Here is a 17378-nt window from a genome sequence, read left to right on the forward strand (position 1 = left end):
TAGAAGGCATATCAATGTCTAGGTATAGAATTCCCATGATCACGTTTGAGGTAATAAAATCTACCACTTTGTCCAAATGACACATTTTTTGGCTTTTGTTTTATAAAGGATAGCAAATGTAACGGGCCAATTTGTTAAATGAAATCATGAAATCAGTTTTCTCCCTGAGGTGAATACACACACAGACACACTCACATCCAAAAGCACACTTCACAGAGTCACAGATCAGGCTTTGTTGAGAAGGAAGCAGGATGAATTTTGTCATGAGAAAGCAATGGACAGAGGGAGACGAGGAGCTGATGTCCCCGCTGCCGGAAGCACGGACAGCACATGGCCACGCAGCGCTGTGGCTGAAGAGGTAGCACGGGGAGGAACATGGCAGAGGCGTTAACAGTGGCTACTCATGCGGGACTACAAAGCCATAAGCAATGCTACGGACGCATCTGGGGGGTCCTAGTGTCACTACAAATGGAAATAAGTCATAAAAAGTGGGAGAGTATTAGTTGGAAAAACAACATTTTGGAGGTTTAGTCAGCATTAGAAAAAGGTCAAAGTTTCACTGCTTCTGTATGAAAGTGAAGTGAGAACAAGAGAAATAGCTAAGACCTATGTGACAAATAGGAATTGACTGATTCTTTTTTTGGGGGGGTTGGGGAGAAAGGGACGGGACGCAGGTTTGGTTGGAGCTTTGACCTTTTGCTTACCATCATCCTGATCAGGTTTAATCCTTCCGTCTGTCAAGCTCCCCTTCCCTGGTGAGGGGGTCCCCATCTGAGGGGTCACTTTATATTTTAACCTGCCTAGCATCCTGTGCTTTTTAAGGAAAGTTGTTCGCTTGAAGTGAGCAATTGCTTTAAAAATACGTCCTCTAGCCATCCCCCAGCTAGAGGAGGAGGGGTGAGAAATAAATCTACTTCTAATATCTCTTTTTCCAAAGAAATGGGCTTTCGATTTTGCCGTGGAAGGGAATTCGATTTTACGACGCATACGTTTAGGTGGTGCATAACTTGGGTGTCCCTTTTGGCGAGACTGTCCCTGAGTGGTATAGATATGAGAGAGCCCATCAAAGAGTGCCTTCAGCTGGCTGTTATTAGTGAGACTGCTAAAGGAGGGCACACTGGACTGGCTGGAAGAACTCTGGGGAGAGGTAGAAGAAACAGAAGTGCTGGACTTTTGTGAACTGGGGCTCTGACCAGAGATGGGGGTTGCAGGTGGGAGTGAAGAAGGTGGAGGTTTTAGCTTTTGTGTGGTACCTGGAGCCAACACATGAGAAGTGCATGACTGTTTCTGAGAGACCTTTTTCCTTGGACGATAGTGCTTTGAAAAGTCTATTATTTCACCTCGTGATCTGCGACCATCAGGTGATGGTGTAAAAAACTTAGTAAGGCCATCAATGAGCCCTTTGGTTTTCTTGTTAACTTTAAGTGTAGAGGCAGAAATGTAGGTGGAGGTGGTGGTGATTTTGGTGGTGGCACCAGGCCGAGTGGGGTCTGTAACAGCCAATCTGCTGCTTGAGTCCTTCCCAGATGCAGCATGACCAGATGAAGGTGTGGTACAGACTTTAGTCTTTTGACCCCTACCAGGTGACCCCCTTCCTGTGAATGCATTCATGGATCCTTCATCACTGGTTACAGACCTAGGCAAAAATTTAGAGAATAGTATCAGCATTTAATAATAGAATTATAAAGGTATCTAACACAAGTTTTATAGCAACTAGATGCATTCAATGTGCTTAAACTTAAGAAACTGAATTGCAACCCGAAGCGCTGCTTGTGTGTGTGTGCCTCCACCTAGGTGTTTCTCTGTTGAAACAGGTTGCAGCCCCTACATTGGCATGTCATGATTCTCCCAGGGCCCATCCAACAGGTACTGTTAGAATCATGTGGAACCAAGGGCAATATGGATAAGAAAATTTTTGAAGAGACTAAAAGATCACCCAATGCTTTCATTATAATTAAATAAAAACGTGACCCCTTGTGTCGTCACAAGTAATTATGATTTCCTGAAATGTCTTTTTTAAAGTATGAAAGGAAATAAGTCATAAGTATTATCTAGAAGCAAAAGAAGAAGCTTATCTAATCTCTAGTTAGAAGTAATTTTAACTCAAATGGAAAATTTATATAAATAGAATTTGGTTACATCTATAAATTAGTACTTTTTTTTTTTAAAGAAAACATTAAAAGATACCCTCTTCCACTTAGCACTTTATGCTTAGGATGATAAGATAACCAATAATACTCTCTAAGTAGAGGAGACAATTAGTTACAGCATAAAATACTGCTGAAAAAAGGACAACAATAGCAAAAAACTGAAGAAATGATTAAAGAAAAGCTACAGCGGGTCAGACATGACATGGAAAGTCTGGTGAAGAAGCAGCACATTTACCATGGTCATTATCAGACACTTGGCATCAGAATCTTTATACACTGGTTCTGACTGCTATTTCAGTTCATTTGATGCTGGTTCTGCCCATACAGCTGTGTGCTCAATGGAGACCGGAGGTCACTCCACTACCACAGCTGCTTACAGGAACGGCAGCTGCCTGCCCTCACCTCAGGCTAGGGCTTGGAAAGCTACCCATTTTGCAGCAGAATTTTATTCAACAGAAACATTTGCATGTGAATTATGGCAGTGCTGGGGCCCAAGAATGGAGCTTAAAAATTATCAACTGAGCTGAAGGCTAGTAATGACGAAATGGAAGCCTGAAAATGATATGATCTTGAATTATAAAAATATCTTAAATAATTACAAATAGAAGAGCATAGCTTAATGGTCATCCTGTACACAGAGATTTAATGAACAATTTCGGCAGTCAGCTAAAGGGGCGGCTGGCACAGATCAACAGAGTGAGCTACTAGGCTCATCCGAAGCAGCTCAACCGCCAGGAGCTGCACCCAATGCCACCGAGTCAGCCAAATCAGGTTAGAGCTAGAGATCTCCAGTGTCACAGTGAGAGTTACCAATAAACTACTCATCCAGGCTAAAATGTTTCACATCAGAATGCTACATTTGGACTGTATCTGGAATCGATTGCCCAGAAAGGATAATATGCTTATAAAGCATGTAAAAAGGAAAACTCCCTAGACTGTCTTAAAAATTCCTAAGCTCAAAGGACAATTTTGGACAAACAAAAGGTTAGGATTGGTGCCAGATGCAATTTTCAGCTGTGTCCTTTGTTTAGAAAGTTTATATCCTAATTTGGTTTTTTTAATTGGGCCCTGAGGATACAGTCCCATTTCGGGAAAAATGCTTACACTGGACGAATGCAAAAACATATAATTTCTACTTCAAATGATGCTAATATGAAAGATTTTATTCGTGAATAGGTTTCATGTTTGCCTCTAGAAATTAACACAAATTCCATATTAAGATGTCCACCAGTTAGAAGGTTTTCATAACGTTTCACAGAACACTCTAGAAAGGAGCATGCATTTTTCTATTTCTCCTTTGGGAGATAAAGGTGCGGGACGATACTGTTTTTCTGAGAGCAGGTAATAAAGTGAATTGCTTCAGATAAAATTAGGGGGGGAAGAGTAAGCAAGTGAATTAGACACCTGGTGTTTCTTCACTGTGTGTGCAGAGCTCTATTCATTTCTACATCACAGTGACCCTTTCACTAAGCCTAAAGAGAAGGGCAACGGTCTTATTGATAGAGCTGCTTCAGATATGCAAGTCTACTGATTTCATTTCTAAACATCTTACCTAATGCTGACAGTCAGTTCTATACTCTATATAGGTTAAAAAAAAATACATCCATTTCTCCTCTTATCTTTTCTCTACTTCTCCAAGTAACTCCTGGTAAATGTTCTACTTGGCTTTAAAGGCATCTATGTGGCAACAGGCTAGAGGAAATGGGGCTATCATAGTAGAACTGCAGGCTACTGCAAATATATTATTCTGTCTGTATGTTTGCACACATGTGCACATACCAAATGGTCTTGTCTAACTCTTTGGAGGCAAATTAGGACAGTCATTAGCAGGTTTCTTAGAAGCTCCTATTTCAGAAAAGGGATCTTAAAAAGTTGTAATACTAAATTAGCACCAGAAAAGAGAAGTATTTTTCTAAAACGTTATCTGGGGCAACAAAAGAGAGTCACTAGAGATGTGAACAAATCCCTCTCTTGTTTTAAAAACCCCCAGAAAAAATATTCATATAAGTAACCTCTTCTAATGTTCAGCCAATAATAAAGTAGACAGAATAACTGTTTCCAGTTCTTACATTCTGCTTCTATCCTGCTGCTTGAAAAATGTCACTTAGCATCACAGATACTGCCAACAGAAGACCCCGAAATGCCAACTGTAATTTAAAATGTTATTTTCAAAAAAAATTTCCACACCTTATGCAAAAGGAGAAATATTCCTCATCCCTTGAGTTTGTAAAAATGATACTAAAAAGATAATGGAATCTAAGGGGGTTACAATCAACTATATCTTAAAGCACAACATAAAAGATTTCTTTTGATAAGATCTCAACCTACAACAATCGTTGCTTTAATTTATTTTTCGGTCGTCCAATGGGTTTTGCATATCGTCGTTTTATTTGTGCAGCTTTCTCATGAAGTAGTTTTCTTCCCTTTTTCTTTGGTCTGCAGACTTGGCAAATCCACATCCCTGAATTAATATATATATGAGAAAAAGATTTTAATGTTTGATTTTAGGAGAGAGATTAAATATAAACTGCAGCTGTTAATAAGCTGCCCAAGGATGCCTGTATGCAGAACTTGACCCTAGAAGATGGATCACTCCCTTCTGTCATTCTCCTCAGGAAGCTGTCATTAAAGGTCAATTTCCCCAGGGTCAAGGTGCTGAGAGCAGAGGGCTGACCCATCTCAGAACTCTTCCAATAGGCTTTTCCCAACATGTCACCAAGCTTCCCTCAACCATGTAAAAACACATGAAAACCCAATCTTGTCAGATATTATATATCTTTTGATTTGAGGGAGACATTTTCAAGTCAATTGTTTTTTTGAAACTTCTGGGGAAAAAATATTTGTTTTATCGTCTCTTTTTGAAAATTTTCTAACTAAATAAATTATAAGATATAGTTTTTAAAAGTAAAACAAAATGTTTAAGTACTATGGAGCTACAATAATTAAAACTATGCACCTGCCATATGCAAGCAGGTCAATGGATAAGAATTGAAAGGCCAGAACAACTGAAAAGTTTAGCATATCATGAAGGTTGTATTTCAAATCAGTGGGGAAAGGATGAAACGATTCAGTAAGGGGTGATAGAACATATAGCTGTCTATCTGGAAGGAAAATAATTATTTCCTATCTTTTATAAACACAAATTCTAGGCAGATGAATATTATATGGCAAAATTAAATGTTACAAGCACCAGGAAAACTATGTGGATATTAATATAATCTAAGCATGACTGACATGTAAGACTGAAGCCATAAAGAAAAAGATTCATGGATTTGACTACATAAAAATATAAAGAGCTTCTGCAAATCAGTAAGAAAAAAGTGAAAACCCCAATGGAAAAATGATTAATGAATAAAAACAGGTGCTTTACAAGATGATATACAAACAGCCAATAATCAAACACAAAAAAAGTTCAATTTCACTATTTAAAGAAAAAAATCATCAGACATCTTTTTTCTGTTACCTAATTGGTAAAAATTTTGAATAATAACACTGTATTACATTGAATCTAAGATACCACTGACTATAAGATGCATCTGATTTCAAAGATGTTAAAATGGTTTTTAAAAAAGTGTGTCTTAGATTCAATGAAATATAGTAATAGTGAGTGTTGGTCATTTATACAGGGAAACAGGTATTTTCATACACTGGTGGTTGGTCTGAAAACTGATACAACCTTTCATGTACACAGTCTTTGATCCAGCAATTCCTCCCGGAGGAATTTATCTTAAGGCAATAATTGTGGATGGAAAAAATTGGAAACATTTGTAATATCCAAAATAGAGGATTGGTTAAATAAATTATTCTTTTCTTTACATGGGGTTGCAAAATCAATTATGTTCAGGAACCACCCAGGTATAATATATGTGACTGAAGCAAGCTGGAAGGTAAGGCAACAGGTAGCAGTGAGACTGAGGCAGAATGGGGCACTGACAATTCAAATTCAAAATTTAAAAAATATTGCACCAGCTCTTCTGTAACACAGTTAAGAGAAGTCTTTAAAAAATATATAGAGAGATATAGATAGATAGATGGATAGATAGATAGATAGATAATCAACAAAACATTTCTGTGGCCCACAGTCACCAGGTTTGTAACCCCTGCTCTATGTACTATGGAGTTCTACACACTTATTAAAAAGTATGTTTAGGAGAACATTTAATGATGTGGGAATGTGAGAAGCTATTGTTAAGAGGGAAAAACCATAAACATGTACAGAATGTTCCATTTCTTTTTAAAGGGGTGGGTGGGGGCAGGGAAGGAATTTCTGATTGTTTTTTTTATCCCTTTTTGTCAATCTATATTTTCTAAATCTTTCACAATGAAAATGTATAAATTTTGTAATAAGAACACAAAGTTATTTTTAATGTTTAATATATTATCATATGAGAAAAAGAAGGCTGAGCTTGGCTGACTACCTGATAAATAGAAAAGAAAATCCATATTCTATATGGATACACCCATGTAAGATAGTTCAGATCCTCATGTTCAAAATTATCAACTAATGGCCAAGAAAATGGTGATGGCTCCTGTCATAGGACTTTTCTGGAGTCATCATTATCACCATCATCGAAAATAGGTAATTTCTTACCTCTGAACACTGTACTGAATAACATGGAGAGTACTCTAAACTTTTGACCTACCTAATCTAAACTTATTCTAATAAGGGAGTGGTTTCAGGAGAGGAATGGTCTTTTTAGTCCTGTGTCTGAATTAGAGTATTTATTATATACATTACCCCCAAACTAAATGCTTTTACACTTCTCTGCTCACAACCTGTGCCAAACCCACAAGTATAGGTAAGGTAGGAGGGATGAAAAAAACGCTTAAGGAACCTGTATACTTCTGAGCTGTCAGACATTAGGACAAGGCTAATGTGACATAATAAAACACATTTTTTAATATGGTTTAAAAGTTCACCTTTTGGCATTCTGGAAAGTGGGGGATCACAGCACTCCATATGGAATCCTCTATCGCAGGAGTCACAGAAAAGCATATTATCCTGCAATATAACATATTAGAGACTAATTGAGACTGAAGTCAACTGTAAAAGGCCACAAATTCTTATGCTGTCCAATTAACAAAAATAAAATATAAGGAAGGAGCACCACGATCCCTGTTGAAATGTATTTAAACATTTAAAAATAGCAACAACCTACAAAAATGAAAACCTTAACACTGAAAACTAACAATTTACCTGGAGACAGACTACTGAGAGCAATACTTACTGCATTTTTGCCTTGGATTCTACATGCACTGCATGTCTTGCATTCGATGCACTGCCACCTTAAGGCCTTTACGTTTGTTGTTAATTCAGGACAAAATTTCAAACAGGATGGATGTCCTATAAGAATAAAAAGCAAATTGCTTTATGGGACTGGTGCCTTTAATTTTTTAAACTCCCGTTCCCTAATATTTAATAGATGGTGATGATGCCAGCCAAAGAACCTTAGGAACTTGAAAGTACAAAAAGATCAAAGAGGGAACTCCCTGGCAGTCTAATGGTTAGAACTCCGAGCTTCCACTGCAGGGGGCATGGGTTCGATCCCTGGTTGGGGAACTAAGATCCCCCGCAAGCCACATAGTGAGGTCAAAAAACAAACAAAAAACCGTATCAGAAAAAAAAAATATATATATCAAAGAATCCAAATTACACTTTCCTTTCTGTCTCCCCTGCCCCACCCCCATATGTGAGAGAGTGACTGTACAAATGTTTTCCCTAAGAGAAATTTGGGAAATTTACACCGATTCTAATCACAAGTCTTGGAGAACCTGAAGATAACGTATGCTCAAGATCACGTTCTCAGGCCTGTGCCTTCTGTTAAATCTCTTGACCTCACCCTCTTCATCGATCACCATCTACTCCGAAGTTTCCTGGCTTGCCAGCCTGCGAGAAGAGTGCCGAAGTTCAAACAATTCCTGCTCTCTGAGTATAATGAAATCTTAAAACAACAGTTAACTAACTAAAAATCTGTGGCTGCTTAACATAATACAACAAACAAATGGAAAAAAGAAAAAAAAATCCAATAGGATACAAAGAATGTCTCATTGCTGGGATACACAAAGAAGAAACTATTGCCATCTTGCCCCTGGGACGCTGAATCTGTAAGTAGGAATAGAAACAGTGAATTTGGAAGTTGCAAGATCCAGGCTAAATGGAATATGCCAAGAAACATACCCTTAGCAAGCGTTCCCCCATTTTTCTGAGTGTTCAGCTTTTCTGCACTGTTTTGGACACACTTTTCATCTAGCAACTCTCACCTCACAGAGGAAAACTGGAGACCCCGAGGGGCAACGCCATTCAAGGAAGCCGGCCAGGCTACGCTGAATAATAGATTGCTCCAAAAGGTTTTGGGAAGTGTGAGCCTAGACTCTTTGGAAGGCAGTTCAGTTTAAAATCTGATGGTCTTTTATCACATAAACCTAAGATCTCCAAATTTGATTTTATTTTTCTAAATCTGGTCTTAAAACAGTAAGAACGTTAGCAAATCCCATGTGAAAGAACTTATAACCAAGCTGCAAAAGAAACCTGAGGGGTAATAAAAAAAAAAAAAAAAAAAAAGGCAGATCCTGCAATTTCAAAACTGTTTTATAATTTCCTGACTTTGGCAGGCTCATTGTTTAAATATGTATTTTGGGTTGCTGCCAAAAAGGTCCTCCTCCCTAAAGCTTAACAGGTGCTTCATGAAATTCCACCCACCAGGAGACTTGGCTTTTTGAAGTAAAAACATTCAAAATCAATCATCAATACTGTTAATAAAAGCACACTATTCCTGAGTTTTAAAAAAAATCTAAACATCTGTATTTAAGATGTTGAGCAAATAAAATGTTGTCATAGGATTATGACCTCAGGCAGGAGAGACACCCAGGCAGATGCATTTAACCTATGACACTTTTCTTTTACAAGGGCTTCTCTCATTCAAATGAATGTGGGGGGGAAGAGTTTAAATATATAAAAATGGTTATCAATCACCTCTGTCTGCTCAGGAACAGCAAAGACAGCTTGCTTTTCGACTTTAAGAAGTACACTCTGAAGGGGGAGGGGAAGTTCTACTTTGATCAGGTTTTTTTTTTCCCCCCTTAGGTAGTGAGGGGGGTAAAAACTCAAGTTTTAAAGAACAGCAATTTAAATTCCACCCTTAAAATGGGTCCCATCAGCTTAAAAGTATACCATTTACTTCTCTTTTTTTCTCCCTTTTTATTACTTCCTGTAAGTCATACATCACTAGCACATATGACCTCAATTTCATGCACTAAATTTTTCTCTACATTAAAATCTGCTTTTGTACTTTATAGCTCAATATCCAGCAACTAAGGTAATTCACATCATATTATATAGCTTACTATTTATTCTCGCAGATATCCTATGAAAAATACTTTTTAATAATTAATTGTACATTTTGAAAGTTAATGGATTTCAGCCACTTTTAATCAAGAGCAAGGAATATGCTTCCTCTTATGCTTTCTCTCAAAGTAATATTATATCTCAACTACTACCACTTAAGCTACCCTATCAAATTCTAAAATCTTCAGCCTATCTTTTCTTTAGGCAGCAATCTTACCTTTATTTAGCTCAAGAGAATTGGCCATAGATCCCTTCCAGCTCTAAATTTCTATGATTCTGTAAAGGATGCTGAGGGATGAAGAAACATTTCCACTTTACTTTCTCACGGCCAACTTTAAAGTAACACAAAAGACTGTAACTAAACCTTGACATACTACTACACAATCTATAATAATTAGATAAAGGACAACAATACTATTGATAATGCAAGTCCTTACCTCCCATTTAGCCATTCCATAAATTCAACAATTCCCCCTAAAATTTGGGTTCTCTCTGATGACACAATTCAGGGTGGTTTACCTTTCTGGAGTTTGTTTTATTTTTGTGGTTTGCAATTTATCTGATTTGAGAACATAATATATATATATTCATTCACTCATTCATTCCTATTACCAGCACATATTAAGCACTGGTAGCTTATAACAGTTTTATCTAGCAAAACCAGAGGAGTACTGTTTAAAATTAAACAAGTACCAGTGAGACCACAAACCAGTAGAAATGATTTTTGGAGTAAGTACTATGGGAGAAAAAAAAACATGGGCTCTGTAGTAGACAGAATAATGCCCCCCAAAGATATCTATACCCCTATAACTTGCAAATATAGTACCTGACATGGCAAAAGGGGCTTTGCACACGTGACTAAGGGTACAGGCCTTGAGATGGGGAGACTATCCTGAATTATCTGGGTAGGCCCAATCTAATCACGAGTACTTAAAAGCAGAGAATCTTCCAGCTGGGTTAGTAAGATGAGATGAAAGGAGGAGGAGAGGTTCAAACTAGGAGAAGGACTCCACCCAGTGTGGGGGAAGCCACACACAAGCCAAGGGATATGGGTGTCCATCAGAAGCAGGGAATGCCGTTCACCTGACGGCAAGAAAATGGGGATCTCGGTCCTGCATACGCAAGGAACTGAATTCTGTCAACAATTTTGTGGCAATGTGTTACAGCAGCAACGGAAAACTATGAAAGACTCAAGACACTCGGCCCCTCGGATTGGCTATCTGACCAACCATCTGTCCATCTGAGACACAGTGAGGAAAAAGACAGACATTTCAGATCACACAGTCCACCAGGAAAGACAACCATTAGACAAGAATTAGGATGGGGTGGCTTGGAGATATGGGTGAATCTAGCAGGAGGTTAGAGGCAGGCCTTCCTAAAGAAGAGACCCAAAGGATAAGTGGGAACAGATGGGACCAGAAGGGGAGCAGGGTGGGAGGAGACAGCATGTGCAGAGGGAGAGGAGAACACGGTGACATTCAAGAAGAGGAAAGAGGTTTGATATAACTAGCGTGAAGGGGATGGTGATGTGCAAAGGGGTCAACAGGAGCCCAATCCAGAAGAGTGTTTTGGGCTTGGATTTTTCCTAAGGTTAACTGGTGGACACTAAAAAATTCTGATTAGATTTACAATTTTAAAAAGTAACTTAGGCTTAAGTATGGAAAATGGATGAGGGGAAAGAGGGTAAAGATTAAAGTTAGGTTATTATGATAGCAGCTCTGAGCAGGTCTGGTGAGGGTTATGGATATACTGAGGATGTAGGATACATATTAGGACGTACAGCCCATGCATTTTTGGTGATTTCTTGCTATGAGAGAATAGGACAGAGGACGGCTTGTAGAACTGAATGAGTAGCTGGTGGTGTGCCATTTGCTGAAATGGGAAATCCCTGAGGAGAAGCAGGATGTTGTCTGTTTGCTAAGATTTCTGTTGTTTCTATTGTGGTGGTTGTTTTTTGGGGGGGGAGGGAGCAGTGTAAGGTTCATCAGCTGTTTTGGATATAATCTCTGAGGAGCCTACGGGGTGTCAAGCGGAGAAGTTCTGGAGGCATTTATATCTAACGGTCTGGAACTCAGGAGAAGTTATGAAGCACAGTGAGGAAACAAAGGGCCAAGGACAGAATCCTGAAGAAACTATGAGGGGATGAAGAGAGGCCAAGGAGCTCACAAAAGATCTGAAAGAAGTGGTAGAGAGAAAACACAGAGAATATGAAATCACGGAAGCCAAAGGATGCGAACATTTCAAGGAAAAATATTCTCAACAAGTCAAGTATGGCTGAGAGGAATATCTGGTGTGGACTGAAAGATGTCCATTAGATTGTGACCAAAACTTAGAAGGCACCTTTAGATTTTGCTACATGGAGGTCACTGTTAATCATACCAGCATAAGTTTAGCGAAGTAACAGGCCAGCACAAGGCTTCTGCTTCCTGTTACTCTGCTTGGATGGTCAATCCAGCTTTGGGCTTGTGGAGAGTGGGGCTCCCCAACCCTTCTTCCTCCATCCTTGTCTATTCCTCTTTGGAGTCCATCCTGAGGTTTCTTTCTAGTCAAGGGTCTCCTTCCAAACCTAATTATTTCTGTGTCTACTCAGTGTGAAACTGGATGACTAACCAACAAAATCCCTGGGGCATTTTCTCACAGTAACCTTAAGAAACTAGTGATTAAAAAAATACACACACACACACACTATACACACACCGATATACCCGTATATTGCACCAACAAGCTCACTCTGGGAACAGAAGGCAGGCAAGTTTTGTTCAGGGTTAACACACGAATAAAGACGAACCCAGGAGAGACTTCAGATCTCCTGAGGGTGGGCTGACATTGGACCCTGTGGCTCTGGCTCCCTTTACTGTACAAAGGTGATCTTCCTGCTCTCCCAGCTGCATCACAGCAGCCTTGCTGTCTCCAGTGTCAATGAGCTTCCACTTAGAATGATGCTGTAATTTTGAACTGTGCACTTATCTTAGATTTGCTAATTTGAAAACACACATGCACACAACTCATCTGTAAGTAAGATTTAACCACCCAGCAATCTGAGCAGCAGACACAAAATTTCATTTGGTATAATATCTAATACTTATGTGAAGCAAATTAAAGATAATTTGGTCTTAATGAGGCAAAGAGAATATAACAGTGTTAATTTCAAAGTAGGCTGATCCATGAAAGTCAAGTAAAATCACTTCCTAGTCCCAACATTTCCATAGACCTGAAGACTATGTAATGAGTCCCACATTCATTTCAGTGCTTCGTATAATCTTTCATCTTTGGGTAATGTTTTATAGTTACTGATAATCTTCATAGCATTATCTCACTGGATCCTCACAACAGCCCTGTAGATGTGGGGTGCAGACGTCATCCTCTGAATTTCACAGATGTCTAAAGCTACAGTTCCATAGCCAGCAAGCAAATAGGACTGGAACACCACATTTGGGTCTCCTTGTACTATGTACCTCACTTCACATTTTTACTATCTGCAAACTTGAATTATTTTTTTCAAAAGAACTTTTAGCAGGAAAAACATAGTTAAAGAATATACTGCCCATTTGCAGCACTGAGCCATCTTTAAAAACACAGAAATTTCTAATTGGCTTTACTTTATGATGTAAGCAGAAGGAAACACTTATTACTCAGGTCTATGAAATCTAAGCAGAGTCTAAATGTGATATCATACAAATGGTACTTCAGATAGAGGTGACTAAAAACCTACAGGCACATATGGGAAACACATTTAAGAGTGATCCTCCTTATGGGCTGCCATCTATATTTCCTTTTTTGGGTTTTATACTGCTATGGGTATTTTTTTCACAGAAACATCTTACATTAGGGATTCCTTTGATCATTACAAACAGTCTCAATGCAATCCCAGAACCAGTGGACTCTCTAGAGTGTGAGACAGTGGCCATTTCCATGAGGCCAACCAGGGCTACCAGCCACTCTGTAATTCCCACTTCTGAAACTGAACTGGACCATGACAATGGGGCTCTCACCATTACTGGAGGACACTGCTGAGCCAGCAGTGTCCAGCCTATTTTATTCTTTTTCCCCTATAATCACCAACGTGTCACAACAGAGCATTATAACTACAAAATCCCTCCAAGCTCTCTAAGAAGAACCATATTTTATTTTGATCCTTCTATTTAAAGACTAGCAAATTGCAAAATCCACTCATCTACCAGATGAAGTAAGTGTCTACAGTGCATCTCCCTGAGTTAGGAAAAAAAATTTTTTTTGGTTGCGGAGTGGGGGGTGGTGGGCAGGGGCGGTGGGCGGGAGACTAAAGTAGCTAAATTCAGACTGGCACAGTACACTCAAGGGAAGATTAAGTGAACCTTAACACTAGAGCCAGATCATATTGTGGAGTCCAGAGAAGCACTCTGAGCCGTCCTCTATCCTAAACAAAGGGACATGATGACCCCAGGGCTTGAATTTCTGCCATGACCCATATCTCGACTCCAAAGCCTCTAGCTCATTCTACCTGAAGGGAGGAGGCTCACAAAATGACTCTGGATAGAAGCCTCCTAGATAGCATCCGCAATCCATTCTTCTCCATTTGTTAACACATTCTTGGCCGGAGACGTATTAAGGCCACAGGCGTTAGTTTCTGCAAAAATCCCCCAGTCAATAATGTGTTAAATGAGAAAACGAGATCATTTTTGAAAAGAGAAAACACAACACTACACCTGTACACCCTGGAAAAGTAAGAAACTTCAGGGGGAAAAATATTTCGGCGACCTCCAAGTATAAAGGAAATCAAACCTCTCCTTTGGCAGGTCTTCCATCTGGGAAAGACGAAGGGAGATTGGTTACATCAGAAAATCTAAGATCTACCTGTTTAGAATTACAAGCCTTTATATACCCTGTGAAAGAGGCCTTGAAGTTATGATCTAGGAGATAATGATCTCTTATCAACTCAAGTAAGTGTATCACCAGAGGAAAGGAAAGGAAATATATGAAGGGAACTTTTCTTTCCAGATTTAAGTATGTCTTTAATCTGTCTAGGCGCCCAGACAAATAGATACTCAAGAAATGAAACAGTTAAGGGTGTTTTTAAAGTACCACCTTAAAAACCACAAAGGGTAAACCCTAGACAAGAGAACACCACTAAATTTATCAGGCAGTTACACAAAACAATAATTCATTCAGAATGAGCCTCGTGGGAAAACCCAAAAGATAACTACAGAGTCAGAACTGATGAGTGAGGCACTACCTCACCAGAATAAAACAAGGAGATTGCAGGATTGAAATTTATTAACCTGAACATACAGATAATGTTTCCATGCCCTTTTGTCACTAGCTATGATACCATGGGCAGGTGAAAGAGTTTTAATGAATCTGTAAAGCCCATCAAAAAGACTGTCAGAAAAAAAAAAAAAAGACTGTCAGAAAGCATTTCTCAAGCAGAGTTTGAAATGTCTTATTTCCAAGGCTCTCTCCTCTTAGGTTCTGAGAGCTGCAGAACCATTTAGGGCCTATCAAGTTAAACCTTCACAGGAGGAGGAAGAATCATTACACAACAGTGCCATTCGTCAGTGTGAAACATTTCCTCTATCCAACCATCAAGCAGCTGTCATAAATGATAAGATTTTAAATTACTTGCAGCAATCAAGAAAAATATCAAACATGCCAAACAACAACAACAACAAAAATCCCACAACTGCTGACATTTATAACACACTTACCAGAGTTGTTGTAGACCCTATGTTAGGCTATTTACTTGTGTTCTCTCCTTTAACTTCCATACAATCCAAGAGGTAGGTGCCACCATTATCTCTAGTTTTCTAATAAGGAAACTGAGGCTCAGAATGGTTAAGTAACTCATTCAAGGTAGAGGAGTTGTGGCTGCCTCTCTAGTTTGCTCTTAACCACTATACTATACTGACTTCCTAAATGAGAGTATGCTGTCGTGTTTTGCAGATTTGTTGATGTTTTTAAAGAATTAACTGTAACCAGAGAAATACTTGGTAATTAATTTAAAAATAACATTTTGGGGAGAAAAGTTTCAGTAGGCTGGGAGAAGAAAATTTGAAGATTAACACAGAGATTAATTTTTAAAAACCCAGTAACTGCTACTCACTCTGTTGAGAGAGATATATATGTATATACACACACACACACACACACACATGTGTATGTGTGTGTGTGTATACATACATACATATAACCATATATATCTCACCTGGGCAACTTATCACCTGCTTAACAGGAAGGAAGATTGGCTGCTAAGACAAATTCTTTTAGTGTAAGCACAATCTGAGTTTTAATTTCCATTATAAAAGTGGAGGTGCGGTCTTAAAATCCTATGCTGAGAAAAAGAGGTGACAGCAACCTTGAAAGCACTTTGGGTATTGCAATTTGCCAATGGCCCAGTGTCCCTACCCAGCAATTCCTTGATTGCAGCATCACCTTCTGCATAGACCACCCTTTTCCTTTCTTATCCTGGGCAATTTGAATTTCTTTCATGCCTGATGACTTCTTGATTCTATCAATGTGGTTTCCAGAATACTGTCCCTCCCTTTCCAGCTGTCACACAGAGCTGGGCTGTAATATTATATTTCACCAGTAGGTGTCAGGACCTGAAACACTATGTATTCCAACTGAAACGTCTTAAATTGAGACTTCAGGTTATAGAAAACTAGGGATTCTAGGTGCATTCAGCATGAAAGTTTGGAATTCTCTACCTTGAATTTACCTGCAATGTAGAATAGTCCACGTTGAATTATCAATGCTGGTATGAAATCAAAGCTTAATTTAAAATATGAATACATGGGCTTCCCTGGTGGCGCAGTGGTTAAGAATCTGCCTGCCAATGCAGAGGACACGGGTTCAAGCCCTGGTCCGGGAAGATCCCACATGCCGTGGAGCAACTAAGCCCGTGCGCCACAACTACTGAGCCTGTGCCCTAGAGCCCGCGAGCCACAACTACTGAGCCCGCGTGCCTAGAGCCCGTGTTCCACAACAAGAGAAGCCACTGCAATGAGAAGCTCGCGCACCACAAACAAGAGTAGCCCCTGCTCGCCGCAACTAGACAAAGCCTGCGTACAGCAACGGAGACCCAACGCAGCCAAAAATAAATAAATAAATAAATTTTTAAGCTTTTTTAAAAAAATTTATTTATTTTATGACATATGGTTTATGTCAGTATTAATATACTCACACTTCCCCCCACCTGCATTTACTTTTTAAATTTAAAGCTTACTCTATTATCAAATATTACTTTAAATAACAGATTTTTTTTCGATAGAAAGAAATCGCATGTAGCTATAATGGGGAGTCACTGTACACACATACACAAAATACCAACTTACCACTACTGCCACAATCTGCACAAGAGAGGAGTTCTTCTGGTTTCTTTTCACGATTTGATTCTTTTGTCCCCAGACAGAAGCTGCATATTGGAATGGGATCGGCACGGGGCTACGAAAAAAATTAAAATGAAAAAACTGTTAGTTCTCCATTTCAAAATTTAAAACAAAACATTAAAATCAAAAGCTTCTTACATATTTCTTTACCAAAGAAAAACTGCTGAAATAAGGTATTCATATCAACATTTTCTGCTAATAAAAAACCCCTCAAATTATTTGACACTAAAGTATTGCCAGAATAATGCATTTATGTGTAATGTATAAGAATCAGAAGTAATTTTCATTAAGCCAATGAAATCTAAAACCTTTATATATTACACTACCTTCCTGAAATGAACATTAAGAATTCATTTGAAGTCTCAATTGTTCCCGTAATCTATATGCCTACTATAAACTGATTCACCTATTCAGTATTACAGTCTATGAGTATCTTCTAGTCAGACCAGATTGTTTAATTAAACTTTATCAAATGTTTTAGTACAGGTTACTATTATGCATCAATTAAATATTTGACAT

At 38.7% G+C, this 17378-nt stretch overlaps 1 protein-coding gene across 1 annotated transcript in view; it reads right to left on the reverse strand.

Annotated features, from left to right (window-relative positions):
* The window catches only part of KAT6B (lysine acetyltransferase 6B), a 186597-nt gene that overhangs the window by 49189 nt on the left and 120030 nt on the right, over positions 1 to 17378 (reverse strand). The window contains 1 exon segment of the mRNA XM_036828082.1: positions 16806 to 16914. Coding sequence (XP_036683977.1) covers positions 16806 to 16914 — 109 coding nt within the window.

This window comes from Balaenoptera musculus, chromosome 16 (genome assembly GCF_009873245.2).
Source record: "Balaenoptera musculus isolate JJ_BM4_2016_0621 chromosome 16, mBalMus1.pri.v3, whole genome shotgun sequence".
NCBI classification, from domain to species: domain Eukaryota; kingdom Metazoa; phylum Chordata; class Mammalia; order Artiodactyla; family Balaenopteridae; genus Balaenoptera; species Balaenoptera musculus.